The following is a 22890-nucleotide window of genomic DNA, read 5'->3' as shown; positions in this document are numbered from 1 at the left end:
GAAATCCTTGTAGATCTGCTGTACACATCAGTACTTGAATAGTAAACAATTAGAATAACAGTGTTATTTAGAAATTGTTATTTTTCAATTATTTTTAAAAGATTAATATTAATCAGTTTTGGACATATTTTCCAAAATGCTTAATTTATTTCAGTACGTCTCCCTTATATGTGCAGAAGCCATCACATATAATAACATGGGAAGGGCCACTGCATTTGGAATATCTCAAACAGTAGGTTAAGTAAATTTGTACAGAGAGATGCAGATCTGACTTCCAGATCATACGATACCAGGTGTATTAATTCTGTGCATAATTCTCTTCCTGTGGTGAGAGAGAGTAAGTAATTGAGTGGAGTTAAGGCAGATCCAGAATTCATAATGTCATTCAAAACTTCTTTTAAAACAGTGAAGGTTAAATGAAAGGAATTTTAATCTCACTATTCTTCCAAAGTACTGTTTTATTCTGACATGATAGAATGCAAGAGAGAATATTTAAGATTCATCTTCTTGGGAAGAAAGAGTATGGATTTTTTGGATAAAATAGGTGAGAATACTTAATTGATGGTTCTGAGCAGCTAGTATGACAGTTACAGTTTGCTGCTTTTACTGATGTTAATGTTTTGATATTAGACCGTCCATTAGTTATGTGAGTTACAACTCAAAATATCACAATTAGGATTTGCATTAGTCTGGTAGCTTTATTCAAGGTCATTTTAAAAAAGCAATCATGTTACCTCTCAGCAAGATGAGAGACAAACAAAGCAGAGATATGGAGCCAAGTTGTGAAGTTCTTTGATATGCTCTGCTTTAAAGTATTCATCCTGCTGCATTTAGTTACGGGGAGAACAGACAATATGTGTATTAAAATATTAAAGTTGCAAATCTTGCTCTGTTTTCTAGTAAATACTTCACATTGTCACCATGACGCCTGAGCTAAGTGAATGAATGTACATTTCTAATTTTTAATACACCAAGGGGCCTCTGAATTTTATGTAAAATGCCGTGCAGTCTCTTACCAAATAAAAATGCTCACCTGCGAAATGTAGCTCGGTAATAAAGTGATTTTTTTTGGCGGGTGTTACAGTTGATCACTCCAATTTCAATATGGAAGATTGGAGATTCCATTTGACTAAATACATTTTCAAAAATGGGCAAATGGGTTCTCCAATCTTCCCTGTTGAAATTGGGAATAAATAGCACTAAACAGTGAACATTTCAACTTCAGTGCACAACCAGTTGACCTCTTTTCCTGCTTTTTTTTACCTATCAATGAATCAAATCATTGTCCCTTCCATCTTCCCTCTCACATATGGCCCTTGTGGCTAAAGGGATCAGGGGGTATGGAGGGAAGGCTGGTACAGGGTTCGGAGTTGGATGATCAGCCATGATCATACTGAATAGTGGTGCAGGCTCGAAGGACCAAATGGCCTACTCCTGCACCTATTTTCTATGTTTCTATATTTCCCTGTGCTCCATTATTGCACAGTTCAGATTACTGTTTCATTCTGGATCAAAGGAAACCTGCAATGTCTGACCACTAATGTGCTAGTACTCCAGCTGGTGCTGTGGAGGAGGGGGTCAGTTGAAAGATGTGCGTAGATGTATTCAGCCTTCTTGCTGCAGCATTTGTGCATAGTTTGTCCTGAAATAAACTAGTGACAGGTTTGTGAGAGATTTTGATATCAGATCTGTTGTCAGATCACTGGTACAAATGATCTGAAATGTAATCAAGTGAAATTTGCTTTGCTGGTAAGAGTTTTAGGAGGATTGGAGAGAGGGGTCATGTAATGTCTTTCAGTCATGATAGGGAAGAAGAGGAATATTATTGCCTGGAAATTTTTGTGCCTTCAAAATGTGCAAGAGTTTGTTTAAAGAGGATGACCAAACAAGTAGTGGGTGGAATTTAGCGGAACAGGCAGCATCTGTGGAGTGAAATAGACAACTCTTTGGATTCATTCCCTTCATCGAGACCACCACTTTAGTTGTCCCAGATCCCAGCATTAGCAGTCTCTTTTTTTTTTCTCCGTTTTATTTGATGCAGAGTTGGGGGAGCTGGGGTTTCCCAGTGGAGAGAGCCCCATCGGGCAAGTGTTGTGACCAGGGGTTTGGGGTGGAGGTAATGGGGGGTTAGTTTTAAGGAGTACTGCATTTGAAAGCTTGGAATAGATAGTAGATTAATCAAGAGACTGGTAAGTGAACAGTCATCTGGAAAGTTGCATTGGGGCTGGAATTGTGGATCAGAATTTCATTGGGGGGGGGGGAGAAATCTGGCCCTGGCAGTCATGAGTAGATGGGTGAATTTGGGAGACTTGTATTACCATAGTACAGGGGATGCAAGGATAAGGGCAAGCCTTTCACTTTGGTGGTGTATGACAATATTATCCCTGGGATGACTGGTAATGTGTACTTTGAAGGCAGAGCACAAGCACAAAATGCTGGAGGAACTCAGTAGGTCAGACTGCGTCTATGGAAGTAAATAAACAGTTGATGTTTCAGGCTGAGACCCTTCTACAGGATTTAACTTCAAGCCATGTTTTATAGGTTAAAAAAAAACAGAAATGAAGGGAGCTGTATTCATGCCCCGGCAAACTTGTTGAAGTTTATCCTAGTAATGATTCCTTTGCTAGGTTCATGCTTGCTCCTCATTCCAACCAACTGTGCCATTCCATAAGATTGTGGTTGATGGTTTACCTAGACATAGTTTTCTCACGCCAAAAAAAAATTGAGTAGAATTAGATGAGAGCAGAAGAATAATTGTGATAGTCTTAATCCATATTTGTGACAATTCAGCTTGACTAATTTAATTTTTGGGTGGGCAGAGAATGTGGTGGAAGTTCAGTAGACAACTTCCCATCTCCCCTCTGATGTTTGCTGTCTCTTCAATAAGAACATTTGACGATTGCTGAGGGTCAGGTTATGGCTGTTGTAGCCCCCTGCTTTGCCACTGAATTTCCAACCTGAATCCAACAATGGCTCCAATAAGTTTTAAGCTGATGCCTGCTGACATACAGAAACAATTATTTGAATTGTGTTGCTGAACATCATTGAAAAGACACCATCAGCTTATTTGCAGTTGGAGAACAATGTAGTAAAACCACAGGTCCACTTGTCCATGTCAACAAAGATGTCTACCTGAGCTGGTCTCAACCTTTCCTTTCCATAATTATTTACCCATACTTTTGTTTATTTTACTTTATGGCTTAACTTAGTAATTTATATATTTTTAAAATTATCTTTATTTTCACATCATTTCTCTCAATTAAATTGCCTTAAGTATCTTTGCCTGATGCCGGCCCCTTAGGCCTGAGTCGATGTAGTAGTCATAGTAAATATCTTTAAATATCAAGTGAAAGATGCCTTTGACAGGAATGAGACTAGAGATCAAATGCAAATCAGCCCAATGTAACTGGTAAAATATCAAAGCTACAAACCTTGCTCTATTTTTTAAATGAAAGCTTCGTGTTTTCACTGCAACCTTAGATACGTGTATAATTGCCTTTATGTTTCCAGCATGAGTATTATGCTTTGAGAGGCTACTGAATTTCATTCAACTTTTTATCTAATGAAAGTCCTTACATGAGAGCTATGGCTCGGTAGTTTTTTGTTTTATGGTTTACGTTAGGGAAGCATACATAACAGTGATTTTAAAAATGCTTTTTCTTTCTTTTATTGAGCAAATGAGAGTGGACATTACTGGCTTTAAGAATGCCAAAATTGAATTTTTTATCTTATGCACAAGTGCAGTAAGAAACTTGCAGTACTTCACAGATACACATAGCATCATATAAACAGTCTTCACAAAAAAACAAACACAAATTATGCACAACTATTACAATAAAGAATGCAAGAATAAAAAAAAATTAGTGCAAAGGGATCAAAGTGGCCATAGTGTTGCAAAACTGTTGTGATTGGAACTGAATGGTTGAAGGGAAGTAGCTGTTGCTGAACCTGGTGGTGTGGGACTTCAGGCTTCTGTACCCTCTGCCCAGCAGTAGCTACGAGAAGATGGTATGGCCTGGATAGTGAAGATCTTTAATGATTGATGTTACTACTTTGAAGCAGCACCTCCTGTAGATACCACCGATGGTGGGGAGGGATGTGCCCATGATGTATTGGGCACAGTCCACTTCTTTATGCAGCTTTGTATGTTTCTGAGCATTCATATTGCCCTACCAGACCAAAATGCAGCCAGTCAGGATACCTTTAATGGTACATCTGATAGTGTGCTCAGTGACAAGCTATAATTCTTCAACTTCTTAAGAAAGTAAAGACGCTGGCATGCTTTTCTTATGATTGCAGATATGTACCAGGCACAATTGCCAGCTACTTTGATAGCAGAGACTCCTGATAAACCTACCTCCATTCCCTCTCCCCCACCAGTAAAAATGGAACACAGCAAACAAATAGCACTAGCTCATGCCCCGTGCTGATACTGAGCAGGTAGCAAGAATATTACACACAGAGATGGTGCTAACAGCTGCAATCAAATTTCTGAGACCCTTAAATTGTTTCCTGCCTTTGTCATTCTTGCAATTCATAAATCTCTCAAAGAAATTCCCTGAGGTTGAAACCTCTTGATAGATTTGAAAAAAAATGTTTGCGGCCATTGGGCTGATGTTATTTTTCATTGATGAGAACCCTGCTTAAAATAGCAGCATGAACTGTTATGCATTTCCCCCTACTCTTGGTATTTACATGAAGTTTTTAATTAACAGTGGGAGAACGTATTTTTGAGCATTGGATATTCTTCTGGAATAGATGAGTTGCGCATTGTAAGCAATCTTATTCTTGTTTGGCATTGATCTAATGTAGTAAGGCACTCTCTCTCTCTCTTCATGTGCCTTGCACGCTACACACTTGGGCAATCATGGCTCTCCACATCGAAGATCCCTCGCAGCGTCAATGATATCTCACACACTTAGATCTGTTAGTTCTTTCACAGAGTCCATATATTTTGTTCTTTGCCTTCCTCTACCGTGTTTCCCAGGCATACGACCTCGTAATGTAAGGCATTCTATTTCTCCCTTTCTGATGACATGGCCCAGGAATTTAAGTTTCCTCTCATTTAATGTTCTCATTAAAGATCTTTTTATATGGGCACGTTGGATGGCTGTCTCATTAGTTACCCTATCTCTATATGATATTTTCAGCATTCTTCTACGGAACCACATTTCTGTTGCTTCTCAGTTTCTTTGGAGTTCTGGTGCTTTAGTCCATGTTTTGGAAGCATACAGCAGGATTGACCAGATGTAACATTTTAGTAGCCTAAGCCTTGTTGTTGTAGAAATGTGTCTGTTGGTAAAAATGGGTTTCATTTTTTGGAAGTTGGTTTTGGCAATGGCAATTCTTCTTTTTATTTCTGCTTTACTTTAGTATCTTGTGATATAAAGCTACCAAGGTAGTTAAAGCGGGTCTTTTGTTCAATCTCTTGGTTACCGATGTACAATTGGCAGTTGGGAGTATCCTGCTGTTTTGATATTACCATACTTTTTTTTTACAGTTGTTGGTTCGACCAGAACCTGCACTTGTTTGTACTACTTTGTCTAGGAGGATTTGTAGGTCTTCTGCAGCACTTGCTATTAGGGTGGTATCATCTGCATATCTTATATTGTTGATGTAAACACCTCCAATTTTTATCCCATCTAGGTCTTCTATTTCTCTGAGAATCATTTCACTATAGATATTAAATAATTCCGGTGAGGCAACGCATCCCTGTCTAACTCCTCTTTGAATTTTAGTCCAACTGCTTATATTATCATCAATTTTTACCACCACCGTTTGATTCCAATATAAATTTTTAAGCAATTGTTGGTCCCTTCCGACAATGTTTAGTTCAGCGAGAATTTGAAATAATTTTTCATGTTGCACTTTGTCGAATGCTTTAGTGAAATGAATAAAACATAAAAAGACATCATTTTGATAATTCAATTGCCCTTCCTGAAAGCATTCGTAGTATGAAAATTGCATTCGTAGTTCCTCTATCCTCAATAAACCCATATTATAGTTTAGAAGTTTCTGGCCTTAACTTGTTTTTAATTCAACTCAGAACAATTTTCAACAAAATTTTTATTATGTGACTCATAAGATTGATTGTTCTATAATTTTCGCAGTCAATAGTTCCAGGAATTTTTGGCAGAGTTATAAATACTGATTTCAAGAGTTCGTCAGTTTTTCTGGCACCAAACACTCACCATAGACAGAGCTCCTTCAACGAGACAGGGTGCACCTGGACCTAAGTCCTACGTGAAGGCAGAGTTGTCTTGGGTGGTAGAAGCTATATAATTGCTATTGGCATTTCCTGATATTTAGTCAGGACCCAACCACCCCATACACCCCGTAGTAAGGCACAGTGAACCCCAAAAAGATTCTATGCCAGAAAGCTGAGCGCAACCCTAAGGGTTTGGGCTGAGTATTCCAAAATATTTGTAAGTATAAAGGAAATCCTGAAGAATTAAAAAAATAAATCAAAGCTTTTCTCGGAATCCTTGTAACTGACATTGATCAGAGATTTATAAACCAACACTTAAATTATGGGGATGGTGTCTTATCCCCAGTAGGCATTTAAAAGTGATGAACATCAGAATTTTATTGAATAAGACCCACTCACAAACTTTTCCTCTATTAAAATACTTTACTGTGCCAGATGGCAGAACACAAAACATTTCTGGTTTGGACACTCAGTTTTGTTGCAGACCAAATAAATAAAGCTGGTGGAATCAAAGAGAGAGTTTACGACAAATTGTCATTGGCGTGATTTTTGATTTCATAAAATAACGAGGGCACAGGGAAGCCTTGAGCTAGCACTAAGCTGCAAACAGAGCATTCTGAGTGATTGGATGTCATTAGTCATGTCTAGAAAATCATCTCCAGTTGAAGAACATGTAATATTGAATGTTAAAGGATAGCTTGTAAGGAAACTACAGAGCTGATTGCCCATTGAAAGTCAGGGAGAAATACATTTGAATGAATGTCATGAGTACAGTAAGGATTAAGTAGTGTAAAGTGCAGAATTCCAATTGATATACAAGAGTTTTACACTATTTTACTTCATATAATCATCAGTATTTTCATATTATGTGTCATTATTTGATGTGTTTGCATTTAGAATATTTTACCTGGGTTGGTGGATCACTTTAACTAAATATTCGAAAGGGTTCTTCATTGTGCTGCTTTTTGAGCCTTCTATTTGTAAGATCTATTTAGCAGCATGCTTACCCTCACTTGCAGTTATTTTCATAATGACAGAAAATGATGGAAGAAATCGGTGGAAGAGACATTATCTGCGGAAAGTGAAATAGAGCTTTTAGCTGATGAAGGATAATTGATCTGAAACATGAACTGTGTTTCCCTCTCTTCCCAAAGGATACAGCAGCATGGAGATCAGTTGCTGATATGAGCAGAAAAATGGGAAATGGAGTTTAATCCGGTCAAGGGTGAGGTGTTGTACTTTGGGAGATCAAATGTAAAGTGACAGTATACATTTAATGGCAGGACACTTGACAGTGTTGATGTATAGAGTGGTCCAAGTCCAGGTGGCTGCACAGGTTGATCGGGTGGTAATGAAGGTGTATAGCATGCTTGCTTTTATAATTAAGGCACTGAGTTCAAGAGTCAGCAAGTTAGGTTGTGGATTTATAAACCCCTTGTTCGGCTGCATCTGGAGTATTGCACTCACTTCTGGTCACCCTAATAAATGGAGGATTTGGAGGCAGAAGAGGTTTAACAGGATTAGAGGGCATATGCAGCAAGGTGAGGTAGACAAACTTGGGTTGTTTTCTCAGAGGAAGATCTGATGGAAGTTTCTAAGATTATGAAAGACATTGAGAGAGTAGATAGCTGATAGCTTTCTCCCCATGGTGAAAATGACTAATACAAGGGAGCATACATTTAAGATGAGAGTATACAAATTCAAAGGAGATGTGGGGCAAGTTTTTCTTTAACACAGGGAGTGTTGGGTGCCTGGAATTTGTTGCTGGGAATGATAGTAGAGGCAAATATAATAGAGGCATTTAAGAAGCTCTTAGACTGGTGCCTGAAGTTGCAGAGAATCGAGGGATATGCACATTGTATAGGCTGAAGGGATTAGTTTATTTCGGCATTTAAATACTATTTTAATTAGTTCGGCACAACATCATGGGCCAAAGGGCCCATTCTTGCGCTGTTCCGTTCTGTGTTCTAGATACGCTGGCTGACCTGCAAAGTATTTCCAGCAATTTCTGTTATCTTGAAATTCCAGCATCTGTGGTATTTTATTTCAGCCATTATTATTAACCTTAATTATAGTTTTCCTCATTTTATTTATTGTGTTTGGGTGATTATGTTATAATTCGTTTTAAGCTCCTGCATGCTTCCTTTGATTTAATTGTTAGAGCTGTGAAGACCTCACACCTGAGCCCAATTGTAAATTAGTATTTGAGTGAATTAAATTTACCTCAGCTGAAACCCAATAGATTGTTTCCCATGATTTAACTTGAGTGGCTATATATAGCTCATGCGAACCAATGAATCTATCCAAAATTAAAACAAATCAGTACTGCATTTTGTAGAAGAACAAGTCTGCTGTGTGATAGATTGATGAGGTGAAATTTCATCTTATCGTGACAAGTGCCATTGGCATAGTCAAAGCAGAGGCCTATTTTCTTTCCTATGAAGAGGGACACAATTGTTAATTATTGTAGGTTAGTCTTGTCTTCCTTCTGCAGACTATTACTGAGAAAAGGTCACTCTCCTTGCTCTTGGCACAATGTATTCATCATAGTTTTGGATGACAGCACTTTTCAGCTCAGAGAGAATTCAACTCAGTTTTTAATATTTTTGTTATTTTAAGGCTATTTTAGACTATTTTAAGACTATTTTAATCTGCATTCTGTCCCTTTGAAGACTTATTTTTAAGCAGAGTGTTCCTTGTTACATCATTATGCAACAAATAAATCAAAAGAGAGGTTGCTGATTCCCTTAATTAATTATCTTGTTCAAAAGTGGCTAGGATCTTCCTTTGTGTGATACAAGTCTTTATGTTAACATCAATTTATGTTAATAGCCCACTTTCTTTGCTTGTTCTAATTACTTGGAAGAGGGAGGGATTTACAACTAATGCAATGTTTATAGATTTTTCACAAGTTTGGTTTGATAGCAAAATTAAGGCCACTGAGATAAGAATACAAGTAGCTGAGAGCCAAAGTCAACTGATAGCAAACAGTGTTGTGGGAGATGGCTGTTTCTTGGACAGAGGGTGTAAATAATAGATAAATGTGGAAACCTCTGTTTATCATGTGTATCATGATTTGATTGGAGGCATAAAGCACCATTCCAAGCTTGGCACACGGTTAGAAACTTGAATGTTCTGTAAGTAGTAAGGAAAATATAAATATACTACGAGAGCACCCACAGGTGGTGGAATTGGTGGACACTTGACAAAACATAACAATTACAGAGAAGTCTGAAATAATAGATTCTGAAGGACGAATAAAGAGAGAGAAAGAGCATGTTAAGTGATGCAGTGTTAAGCATAGTGCTGTGGGTATCAGTGCAAAAATTGTTTGAAATGACAAGGAAAGTTAAAATTTATTTACATATGAGATCCCAGACTTTATAGGTCAGAATTATGACTTACAAAAATCAGTTGCACAAACATTATAAAATAATAATTTGGCTCATGACAGAGGTATCGCGTCCAAGTCTAAACATACTTTATGAATGCAAGAGATTTGGCAGAAATCCAGAGCAACACATAAGATGCTGGAGGAGCTCAGCAGGTCAGGCAGCATCTATGGAGGGGAACACATGGTTGCTGAGATAGGGTACAGAAGAGGTTTATGGAATGATAAGAGGAATAAGGAATATGGCCAATGGCATAATTGGAAAAGCTGCCATTTTTCTCCAAAGAGCAACAAAGACCAGGCAGAGATTTTATGGGTGCTTCAAAGTATGAAGAGCAAAGATAGCATGAAAGTGAATTCTAGATCCAGACACTTAGAAGCATACTCAAAACTTGTGTTGTGCTGCAGATCTATGTCAGTTTTGTCATTGGAGTTTTTTGCTCTGATAAATAGGGCATTGTCTATAGGTATTGTAGATACCAACTGTTCTACTGTACATGGTATTTCCAAAATTGTGTTAGAACTGCAAACTTAAAACTGGTTCCTGAGAAGTTTATTTGGTGCTGTACACAGACCCTGTTCTCAGTGGCCTCCGTGTGTAATGATACCACCAAGTGAATTTCCAGTACACATTGCAAATTGATGCCAATTTTATTTAGCAGTGTTAAATGCGGTTCTTGGAAACGCACAATATGCAATAAAGGTCACTGTCCCGTGTTAATAGGCATTGAAAAATATCTAGAACCAACATGAGAAAAGTCTTTATATTTTGAAAATTGAATGCATTATCTGATGTGGTGAAGCCAGATTCAATAGCATTTCTCAAACGGAAATTGGGTAAATATTTTATGGAAGAGCATTCTAGAGCAGGACCCCTTGCTTAATGGTATTGGTCCATGGCATAAAAAAGTTTGGAACCCATGCTCTAGAGAGAATGAACCTTGCTGTGTGTCTTTTAAGTCAGTGGTCCCCAACCTCAGGGCCGCGCACCGATACATTCCCACGAAGACCGCAGCGGTAGCCAGCACGTACCCAGCACATCTTTAAGAAAAAAGCTGAAATAAACAAGCTAATTAATTAGGTGCCACCCGGCACGTAAATGTCAGTCCAGATCAGAGGCGATTGCCGATTGCGTGGCCTACCAGGTTGTTCTTTTCACAGAGGAAGACAGATCTCTGGAATTTTCCACACTTGAGCATTTTGGAGGCTTGATTATTGGGGCATGGAAAGAACATGTGGTATCTGTTTCCCAGAGTTGAAATGTCTGGTACCAGAAGGCGTACATTGTGGATGAGAGGGGGTAGGTTCAAGGGGGATGTGAGGGGTAAGTTCCTTACTTGGAGTCATGGATGCCTGGAATGTGCTGCCTGGTGTGGTAGAGGCAAGTATGTTAATGGTTTTTAAGAGATGTTTAGATGGGCACATGGATGTGAGGAAGATGGAGGAATATGGACATTGTGTAGGTTGAAGGGATTAGTGTTTGGGTGTTTTTGATCTTTCTAGCTGCTTTGGCTCAACATTCTGGGCTGAATGGCCTGTTCCTGTGCTGTACTCTTCTATGTTCTGTGTCTTCTGTTTTAAATGTTTGAAAGATCAGGGATTTGAAAGCTATTGATAGCAGATCAATAATACTTATATTGAATGGTGGGACATGAATAGCTGAGTGACCTACTCCCCCTGTCGTTGTCTTTTCTGATTGAGCTCCATAGTAGCAAAAAAAGCCGAGGGATCAATTTTGATTGTGAAATAGCAAAGGTGAACCCAAGTTGGTGCTGAAATCCCTGGAATGCGTCATGTGGGATTTGGCAGGTAGTTGTGATTGAAAATGTGAAAAAGATAAAGCAAGTTTCTGGAGGGATTTGAAACAAAAATGAACATCTTGCATTCAACTCTCTGGAGCTCAGAGACCAGCAGAGCTGAGAGATTTCAGAATAAATGCTATACAGTACTTGTTGCAAAAGACCGAGGCTATAAAATTCTATAACAATGTGAAGGCAGGAAAACTGATGAAAAACACATTGAAGAAATCTATCCTCAGGACATTCAATGTGTAGAAGTGGATTTAAGATAGGAAATCAAAGGGCAACGTTCAATTGGTTTCATACCATGAATTCAGCTTGAAAGTCAGCGGTGAATGAATGGTTGAAAATAAATTTGTTTTGAAGAAATAGGGTTGGAAAGTGAAGCATTTTTTTTTTTTGGAATGCTAAGTACATCAGGAATATCCAAGTTTGTTAACGCTGCAGTGCATTTCAGTCCAGTTGGTGCTAATTATTGGAACCCAACACTTAGCCATGAACATGATTAAAGAGATGTTGAATACCTTTTGAATAATGCTTTTATGATGTGAGAAAGACATCCTGGATCAAAAACTTCTTGGAAATCTTCAATTTTGTATTGAAGAGGAATGGTTCCCATTAACTTCTGCATTGGGCAATTTTCCCTTTTATCCCCCTCAAAAATTAATTAACTTCAGATAAACATAATTGCTTGAAAACTAGGATGAAAACAGTAACACTGGCATGAACAAAAGGGAAAATGATTTGTATTTAAACAATGTTAAAGTATGCAGTATGTTTCTGAGGTCTAGTTAGTTTTACACCAAATTCGAGATCATATAAGGAGCATAACTTCAATTGAAAACATATGGTATAACCACATGTCAAGGAGGGACATTTAGAGTTCAAGCAATAATACAGAGAAATATAGCACAGAAAAAATAGTGGTGGCCTGAAAAAAACACAGGACAATTTACACATGGTAGAATTAAACTGATGTACGCTGAAGGGTCACATTCCTTGGTGACCTCTGATCCTGATGCCAAAAGAATGGTTAGAAAACTTGGTGGAGCTGTTTTCCATTGCTGTGTCAAGCAAACGGTATTGCTCAATAGAAAGTAAAAGGAGATAACTGTGCAACTTAACAGGCCATTCACATGCCCCAATGCCACAGATTATGATGTACTGAATGGCAGGGCAGGTCAGAAAGCTGAGTGGGCTCGTCATAATCCTAGTCCTTGTGATTCCATTGAATCTTTGAGCTTTCGGTACAGACTATCTTTGAAAATGTTCCAGTGTTACAACAGATACACTACATGATCTTCCAGTCTAATCAAGACTTAAGTGCAAACTCACACAGACACGGAGACTAGAATACGTCCATCAAGTTTACAGTACAAACACAGACAGAGCCATAGATTGTAGAATGTCAATGCTTATCGATATACACAGTATTTGCATTTTATGTCCTCACATTAATGTAGAAGCGTTATGATTTGTGCACCTGAAACACATTGTGCGATTAAACATATTTTTCACCTATTTATCCAGCCTATCCCTGGAAAGTTGTGACTTCTCTCATTGTAGGAGTCCTTATTTACGTTACTGTCTTAAGTTGTGGTCTAAAGCAAGCTCCCAAAGCCCCCAGTCATAGAGTGATTTCAATCTCCGAGGCTGATATGAGAGTATCCTTCCATGGAAAGAATCTGGCCCAGTCAGGGTACCTGCCGAGAACTAAAGATCTGTGCTGATCTACTGACTGGAGTGTTCACTAATATCTTTAACCACTCGCTGAGGTACCCATCTGCTTCAAGCAGGCTTTAATTATAGCAGTGCTGAAGAAGAACGTAGTGACCTGCCTCAATGACTATCATCCAGTAGCACTTACATACCCTGTGATGAAATGCTTTGTGAGGTTGATGATAAGACATATCAACTCTTGCCTGAGAAAGCAACTTGGATCCACTGCAATTTGCCTACCGGCACAATAAGTCAACAGCAGATGGCATTTTATTGGGTCTTCATTCATTTCTGGAACATTTAGACAGTGAAGCTGCGTAAATCAGGATGCTCTTTATTGACTGTATCTCAGCATTCAATACTATTATCCCTTCAAAACTAATCAATAAGCTCCAAGATCTAAGCCTCAATACATCCTTGTGCAATTGGATCCTCGATTTCCTCACTTGCACACTCCAGTTACTTTGGATTGGCAATAAAATCTCCTCCACAATCTTCATCAGCACGAGAACACCACAAAGCTGTGTGTTCAGCTACCTGCTCTACTCACTTTATACTTATGACTGAGAAGCTAAGCACAACTCCAATGCCATATTCAAGTTTTGCTGACAACACCACTGTCGTTGTTCAAATCAAATGTGGTGACGAATCAGTATATCAGAGGGAGATAAAAAAAAATCTGGCAGAGTGGTGCCACAACAATAATTTCTCACTCAATGTCAGCAAGACCAAAGAGCTGATTATTCACTTCAGGAGGAGGAAACCAGAGGTCCATGAGCCAGACCTCATCAGGAGATCAGAGATGGAAAAGGTCAGCAACGTTAAATTCATTGGTGTTATTACTATAGAGGATCTGCCCTGGGTTTAGCACATAAGTGTCATTGCAAAGAAGGCAGAGCAGTGCCTCTACTTTCTTAGAAGTTGGCAAAGATTTGGCATGTCATCTCAAATGTCAACAAAACTTCCATAGATGTGCGATGTTGAGTATATTGATTGCATCATGGCCTAGTATTGAAACACCAGTGTCGTTGAACAGAAAAGCCTACAATAAGTAGTGAATTCAGCCCAGTCCATCACGAGTAGAGCCCTTTCCACCACTGAATACATCTACATGGATCACTGTCACAGGAAAGCAGCATTCATCATCAAGGACTCCCAACATCCAGGTCATGGTCTCTTCTCACTGCTGCCATCGGGAAAGAAGTACAGGAGCCTCAGGATCCACACCACCAGGTTCAGGAACAGCTATTACCCCTCATCCATCAGGCACTTGAGCCAGAGGGGATAACTTCACTCACCCTAACACTAAACTGTTCCCACAGCCTATGGACTCGCTTTCAAGGACTCTTCATCTCATGTTCTTGATATTTATTGCTTATTCGTTATTATTATTTTTTGTTTTTTTTTCTGTTTCTTTGTATTTACTGTGAATGCACACAGGAAAATAAATCTCAGGCTTGTACAGGGTAGCATATATGTACTTTGATAGTAAGTTTACTTTGAACTGAAGCTACAGTCTGGTAGGAAGACCATATGGTAACCTTTCTCACAAATCACCATTGCAATATATTGCTTAACAGCATTGTGAAAAAATATGTTAAAATGGGACTAATAATAGCTTAAGTTTGCACAATGAAGGACCTGCAGCAAAAAACAAAAGAAAAAGTCTTAAATGGGATTATATCATTTGGCTGTTTGCAAACTAGGCATACTGTTCATTTATGAATAATAAATATTCTCTGTACCATTCTTCCTTAAGCATTCACAAGGGATTAAGGGCAACTTATTTCCAGTCTGGTTTTGTGTGTTCTTAGGTGGTTAATGAATTCAGGCTGGGACCAAATGTTCTTCCATAGAGGGGACAAGGTGCAAGAGTGACCAGGGCCACATCTATTCCTAAGGCAGAGCCTGTGTCTGCTCCTGATGCAGGGCCTTGAGATTCTCAATGCTCTCCAGAATGCTCTCTCTCCACTTTGAGTAGGCAGGGGCCAGAGATTCAGTGGAGTTTCTGCATGTCGCCAAGGAAGCTTAAATCATCATATTTTCCAGCCTCTTTCTCTGTTTTTCTGATCATCTGTCCCATTGGAGTTTGGAATAGATTATCTGTCTTTTTACCAACACAGCCTGTATTTAATTATTGCACTGTTGAGACCCACCTGGAATATCATGTATAGTACTGAAGAAAGGATAGAGACAATGGATGGAGTACAACAAAGGTTCACCAGATTGATTCCTCAGATGTGTTTGGCCTGTGAGGAAAATCTGAGGGAATTTGGGTATATAACTTGCAATAGAGGTAATGATGTGCATTCGAAAAGCTGCAGTCCTCTATGTCCTCTTGTGCTCCTGCTGAGAGTAATTCAGATTCAAATTTATTTATCACATGTATCACACACCCACAAAACATACTTAATAGCCAACATAACCTAAGGATGTGCGTGGGCAGCCCACAAGTGTCGCCATGCGTTCCGGCATCAACATACTGTAGCATACCCACAATGCTCAGCAGAACACAGCCAAACAGCAACAATAAAACAAGGCCCTGTTCCTCCCTCCCATCAACTATCCACACACCCATGCACACACACAATCCTCCAATGTCAGATGGTGACCAATGATGGCGCCATCATTGTACTGCATCAACAATTAGAAAGAGTGCAGCAAACAAGGGAAACTTCCATGGATAGGAACCCATACTGATCTGCTGGACTCTTCTGAGTTGAGAAGAGTGAGGGATGACTCCTTTGAAATTCTTATGAGACCTAACAGGGTGAATGCAGTAATAATATTTCCCTGGCTGTGGTTTCTTTAACCAGATTCATTGTTACAAAATAAAGACGCATGGCTGAGAAGAGGAAATTTCTTCTTCCAGGAGGGGTGAATCTTTGGCATTCTCTACCCAAGAAGACTGTGGAGGCTCTGTTTCTCAGTATATTCAAGACCAAAACCATTGGATTTTTAGTTACGGAGGAAATCCATGGGTATGGTTTAGGGTTAGTACAGGAATATGACACTGATGTGAAATACCAGCCATATTAATTTCATATCCTTGTAAAACAGTGTCCGAATCAGCCACAGATCACTGAAAATATTTGCAGTGAGACACTTCACTGATTGAACAATTGATTCATTTATTGGTAACAAAATCAGAGATGGCAAAACAACATGTAACGGACAAGTAATTATCACCTGGAGTTCCTCACCAGATTGTTGGTGCTGTATATGGAATGGCAAAACAGACTAAAGGAGAAGTATTACCAAATTCTTCTTTTATTCTAATAAAGATTTCAGTGGCAGATTCTACCTGTGTGACGATAGGTTGCATCAGTGAGTATATGAAAAGTAGAAGCCGGAATGAGCTAACCAGCCTTCACTCCCACCCCACTATTCATTAAGAGGTTGGCTGACTTTTCACTTCAGCCAAACTTTCATCTGCTATCCCTTAACCAAAATTTTTCTTTGCGTTCTTTAACGTCTAACATTCTATCAATAATGTATCTTGATTACTGGGACACGAAGGAGCTGATTCTGCTGTCTGACCAGTTAAATTAATGCAGGGATTTCAGAATCAGAATCGGGTTCATTATCACTGATATATATCATGGAATTTGTTGTTTTGTGGCCGTGGTACAGTGCATTAAAAATTTCTATGTTATAAAATTATAAATAAAATAGTGCTAAAGATGAACAAACTGTGCAGATAAGATAGCGATAAGATACCTATCTCGTTCCCCAGGCATTCCTGCTCCACTCATTGCAATTTAAATAAATTCTGATATGTAAAGGCCAACTGTTCTGGAAGATTAATGGCCTTAACTTAAAAAAAAAAGTCACGGTCTGATGAGTGAGTGCTCTCATTTACCACTTAAGTCGTGTGGACGTCCTGTTGAAATGGTAAATGAGAGTACCAACCAGCAGGGCAAGAGGAGTTCCTATCACAGAAGCTGCTCAATCTTTGTGTGTAAGTCCTTCAAAGTTATCAGTGTCATCACTTCATTATTGAATGTGAGGTTTGACACTAGTGCAGGATATCCTGGTGCAGCTGATGTAAAATATGCGCAGATACTGTTCGTTTCTGCCCCAATCATACGGAAATAATGTCAAGATGTAGCAGTGTGTTGACAATCCTTACAGTTGTATTGAACATAGCAGATAATTACTTGTTATATTTTATTTTATGTGTCAATAATAAATCTGTGTCAAACCAAGGTGGAAGTTGGAATCTAAATCTAAGTGTCGTTTTCATGATTATCTTGGATACCTACTTCATAAATCCTTTGGTATAGCATTTCCAATGAGAGGGCATTTGGATACAGTTTATAATTCTGATATTTCTTAACAATTAAATGTTGAACCAAGTTAAGTATGTTTCTAGAAATGGAGTATTATTTGGAAAATGACACTGGGAAATATCTAATGACAGCATACTCTTTACCTGAAAACTGAGATGTGGTTAGAACTGAAATGTATTTCATTGTTTTGATACGCCCTTACAGTGTGGAATGTTTGGTGAAGCATTACTATCTTCTAACTTTACAAAACACGGTCAGATGAATGACTGTATCTGAGTTTTAAAAACAATTATTATGTTTTTGTCTCCTTCAGTTCCACCAAAAATTGTCAACATTTCCAGCAGTGTTTCTGTGAATGAGGGCAGCAATGTGACACTTCTGTGCCTCGCTATTGGACGACCAGAGCCCACCGTGACATGGCGCCACGTTTCTCCAACAGGTCAGTGCTTGTTCTTGATGTAACTTTGGAGAATGGAGATCTACACCAATGAGATGGTAATGAGCCGTAATGGGGAAGGTGTGACTGAAGCTGCCTAATTTTACGACAATTCTTGGCAGGTGTTGTTCATTGCTGTTGATGGATAGGAATGTGATCACCTTGTTTCTATGGTTACAAAGAAACTTGGGAAGATGTAATTCTTTAAGCTATGTGGTAAAGTAACTTCACATTGGAAAGGTCACTAGTTATTTATATCTTAAAACTTGATATGAAGATTCCTGGAACATTATACTCTATGTATTCATTGTTCTTCAGATTTATGTAGTTGGTGAGTTCAAAAAGAATCAGATGTTTTCAATTTCCAGTGAATCAGGTGGCTTTCAATAGTCTTTGTTATATTTACCTATCATTTGGAGATGTGCTGATGTGGAACATTTTTATATGCTTTGGAGTGATAAATTTTTGATATTTTCATTTCAAACATGTCCAAATTAAGCTAAAGAAAACAGGTTTTTGCAGTACTGCAGTGTATTTGTTGGTCATTGTGATAATCCATGGATTGGCAAGATTTTGTTTGTACTCTATGGTCTGTCATATTGAAAGTAACAAGCTTAAATTGTTAAACTGAGCATTATATTGGACAAAAGCATCAAGGAAGGAATAAGGTCCAAATTGGATAATGTTGAGATAATTCAAGGTGGCTCAAGCATGCCTTTAGGAGATTCAAATATTTGGTCAACTCTCACTTGATTAAAACTGTAGATAACTATCACAAAAAATACTGTTACTCTACCTTGATTTCACATTTCAGGATGGTGCACTCCCTGAGGCATGTATTCCCATTATCCATGACTTTCAAGATGCCTTCGCCAAGTCCATATATTGATCAGGAAAAACTCTGTACAGAAAAGCTAGTCCATATTGGGGCGGCAGGGTAGAGGAGCGGTTCGCGTAATGCTATTACAGTGCCAGCAACTTAGCACAAACAAGAGAAAACCTGCACATGCTGAAGATCCAAGCAGCACACACAAAATGCTGGAGGAACTTAGCAGGCCAGGCAGCATCTATGGAAAAGAGTACAGTTGACATTTCGGGCTGAGACCCTTCATCTCAGTGTGAAACGTCGACTGTTTACTTTGATGCTGCCTGGCCTGCTGAGTTCCTCCAGCATTTTGTGTGTGTTGCCAGCGACCTAGGTTTATTTACACCACTGCCTGTAAGGAGTTTGTACGTTCTCCCTGTGACCACGTGAGTTTCTTCCGGATCTCTCCCAGGTGGTAGTAGGTTAATTGGTCACATGCAAGTAATGGGGCAGCATAGGCTTGCTGGGCTAGAAAGGCCTTTTACCGTGCTGTATCCCTAAATGCAGAAAAAAATAATTATGTACATCTTACTGAGATATGAACGGCAGAGTTTTGTAGAATCATTTTGTCTGTAAGCTGTAAAACAAAGAGTATTTTATGTTGTCACCTACCTGTCAAATGTCTGTTGCCATCAGTGTGAGCTTGTCAGCGAATGTTTTAGTGAAACAAAGATGAATGACAGGAAGGATTATTTTGTGGTTTGGTTGTGAAGAAATGCAACCAAATGTTACGTTGTGAAAGTGCTCAGGAAATGTGCATGTATTATTTTATATAACAGTTTTCTGTCAGTTATGTCTTCCTTTGAGAGCACTATGGTAGCTGACAGTGTCATGCCTGTCAGTCAGATGCATGCTTTTGTTGGACTTCATCACTTTGTCTCAAATAATCGTGAGAAAAAACACAAGAATGATTTTCCAAAAATAGTTGACGGCTGCAGCAACTTCACATTCGAGATGAAGAAGTCGGTAATACACTGAAAGACTAGAAATTAACATTTAACTAATATTTAGTTAGCAGAAAAGAATGAAATAGGAATCAAACATTGGTTTCTGTTTGGCATAAGTGACAGAAAGTGGTCAGTCATATTTCAAAGCATTACAGTAGAAATTGCTGTGTTTATATTTCAGATGTAGATAAGAAAGTGATGGAGAATTTATATCTGCCCAATCTCAAACCAGAAGTGAGGTTAGTTATAACAATGAATTATTTTGAAAGAGCAAGAATAATTTCCCAGACCCCACAGTTGAGATAATTTCACACTAACCCCCAACAATGCAAACTCCCTCATCACTTCCCACCCTTTTGAGCCCAGCCCAGTAATAGTCCTGAAGGCCTATACCAGGCAAATTTATTCAGAAGAAAGGACAAGCTGCATGAAAGGACACAAACAATAAGATAGAAAGATAAAGTGACCCAATTTGGCTGTCCTTGGGCATCTTTGATCTGCCCTAAAATGAATGTCAAGTTAATTTTTAAACTATTTTCTTTTACATTTGAATACTGGGAATTAACAGGTTAGATAGACTGTTTTGATAACAGAGAACCCACAATTATCTTTGAATTAAATGCTTGATAGATTAACATAGAGCTATGTTTCTATAAAACGCTTGCTCGCTGGATGAAACGTATAATTTACTGTTCACTTTTGTCTAGTTAATGAATGAGGTACAAGCAAAATTGTTGCACATTGGATAAATGCAAAAAAAAACAAATTAATGTACAATTCAGCTGTGACAGAATTCAGTTCATGCATAAAATCTCTTTGCCATAGTACATCTTTCCTGTAAGAATTACTCACAAGGTGCCTTGCAATATCAGAAAGTGTACAGTAATGTCACTGCCCTCCTCCATTTTGTCTGGTTTGGTGCTATTTTCCCTGCTTCAGTCATTTAGTCTTCCTTCCTTCTCTCAATGAGAGTGCTGATTCCTGCCGAAGGATTTCGGTCCGAAGCGTCGACTGTACTCTTTTCCTAGATGCTGCCTGGCCTGCAGAGTTCCTCCAGCATTTTGTGTGTGTTGCTCGGATTTCCAGCATCTGCAGATTTTCTCTTGTTTGTGCTGATTCATATTGTGCTTCGAGTCTCATCCGCTGCTTGATCCTTTCACCATTCTGCAACCTTGTGAGTACAAGGCTGTCCATTCAACCCTGAGAATGTATTTCAAAATGTAGCATGCGAATCAGATCCTTTTCCTAGTTTTGACAGGCCTATTATTTCAACGAATTATTGGCCAATTTAGATTTTGCCCATCTCAACTCCATTTTACACTCCTTTTGTCAACTCTCTTCCCACCTCCACATATTGTCTAATGCTTTCCACTCTTGCCATTTCCAATCTTGTGGTCTCACCCACTCACTTTCACCACAGATATCTCATCCCCACAACGCCCACAAGATATTCTCAGAACCTGTGCTTCTACCTTCAATGGTGGCCAAACTAATTGCAGTTTGCTACTCTTTGTCCCCACTTGGTTGAAGTAGATCTTGCATTGAAAAGCTCCACTCATTCCCTCCATATGGAAATTGTGATGAGGTTTCATATGAATCCAAGTATATTTGTCTCCCTGGGGGAAATCAGTGGAAAATTTCACATTCCAATACGTACTCTCATCTCTTTATTTTTGTTAATACAGTGATGACTGTGTGCCATTCCTTGCTTTTACCTCACATTAGTAACGTTTGCAACTTTCCTACCAATTTCCACCCATTCTTCCCTTCACTTGTTCTATCTGCTGATCTTCCTTTTTTTTCCTAATTCTATATATGAAGAATATATTTGTAGCAGTATCCACCACAAACCGTCTGACTCCTACACCTACTTGACTACAATATCATTCCAGTAATTTTCTGCTAGGAGTCCAATTTTTTTTTTTTTTCAAATCGTCCCTCAGTTGCATGGTCCATAGTGACCTGTGTTCTATCTGCCCTTCTCAGTTGTAGATTTCCCTCCTTTGTGATTGGTGTGCTGTGTCCCCATTTCCCACACCTCTGCTGACATCCTATATGATCGGGTGCCACGTGCTCCTATTTATTTTATCTCAGCAGCCTCTACGTTCACCAGGTCATCGTCTGTCATTCTTGGCACCTCCAGTCTGATGCCAGCATCGCCAAGTTCTCTGCCACTCTCTCTCTTCAGTATGATGATGAGACTGTTCATTCCCCTATACCCAGTTCCACTCTGCAAACCCTCACACCCACACATTTCCATGCATGCAAAGGAGATGTAATGCCTGCCCTTTGATCTCCTCCTTTTCCACCATTCATTGTCCTAACCATTCTCACAGGGCAGTTCTCCTATACAATGAGAGAACAAACAAAGATGGCACAACTGCTTTAGTGGCTACATTTTGTTGATGTACAGTCACATTGAACATCTGTTTGCCAATCTTGTTTCAAGTCTTTTTTTAAACTTTTAATACTTACATTTGGCAGCCGATAAGACTCCAACAAATCTTGCCTAACCAAACCCTTCTGATTTTGCACGTTGTGGCTTTCCATATATTACAGCTTCCATATTGAGTTCAATGATTTTGAGAAACAATTCCCCAATTGTAAATGCATCTCTTTTCCAGGCCAGACAGTTAATTTTGTGATTTACTTTGTATCTTTGCTAGTAGCATCACCAGCCTATTTTGCCTTACTCTTGCTTGTTATTTAATCAGACCTTCCTTCTCATACCCTCCACACTTCCTTCACATCCTGAAGTTATACCGATGGCGTCTTTGTGTTCTAAAGGAAGGTCATCAACCTGAAATGTGAATACACTTCCTCCCTCCACAAATGCTTTCGAATTTTGTATGCACTTTCACCATGTTGTTGATTTGCCACCATCTGTAATTATTTTCCAACTCTGCTGGTGGGCATTGTGACTTCCCTTGCAACTACTCAGGATGCAGTAGACGGATCAAATCTTGCACTGATATGGTCTGTGAGGCTCAGTTCTGTGGTAAACCATATATATATGTTGTAACTGGGTTAACTGTCTGGACACGCCCCTCTGCTGACTGCCCCTGTGGCTCCTCCCACAGATCCTGTATAAAGGTGTTTCGCCTTGCCCCTCCCCCTCAGTCCAGGGGCAGACACTCACCATGGAGGTCGTATTGTACAGCGAATAAAAGCCTTTCAGTATTTACCCTACTTCAGTCTTTTGGAATTATTGAAGGAGCTTCAAGTTCTATATT

The 22890-nt window shown here is 39.0% G+C and overlaps 1 protein-coding gene across 5 annotated transcripts in view; it reads left to right on the top strand.

The window, feature by feature from the left end:
• The window catches only part of opcml (opioid binding protein/cell adhesion molecule-like), a 1007280-nt gene that overhangs the window by 633622 nt on the left and 350768 nt on the right, over nucleotides 1-22890 (top strand). For all 5 annotated transcript variants that reach the window (XM_072238353.1, XM_072238355.1, XM_072238354.1 and 2 more), the window contains exon 3: nucleotides 17723-17848. In XM_072238353.1, coding sequence (XP_072094454.1) covers nucleotides 17723-17848 — 126 coding nt within the window. The remainder of the gene's footprint in view (nucleotides 1-17722; nucleotides 17849-22890) is intronic.

This window comes from Mobula birostris, chromosome 20, assembly GCF_030028105.1.
Source record: "Mobula birostris isolate sMobBir1 chromosome 20, sMobBir1.hap1, whole genome shotgun sequence".
NCBI classification, from domain to species: Eukaryota; Metazoa; Chordata; class Chondrichthyes; order Myliobatiformes; family Myliobatidae; genus Mobula; species Mobula birostris.
The sequence above is the reverse complement of the archived record's forward strand: the minus strand, read 5'-3'. Positions and strand labels throughout refer to the sequence as shown.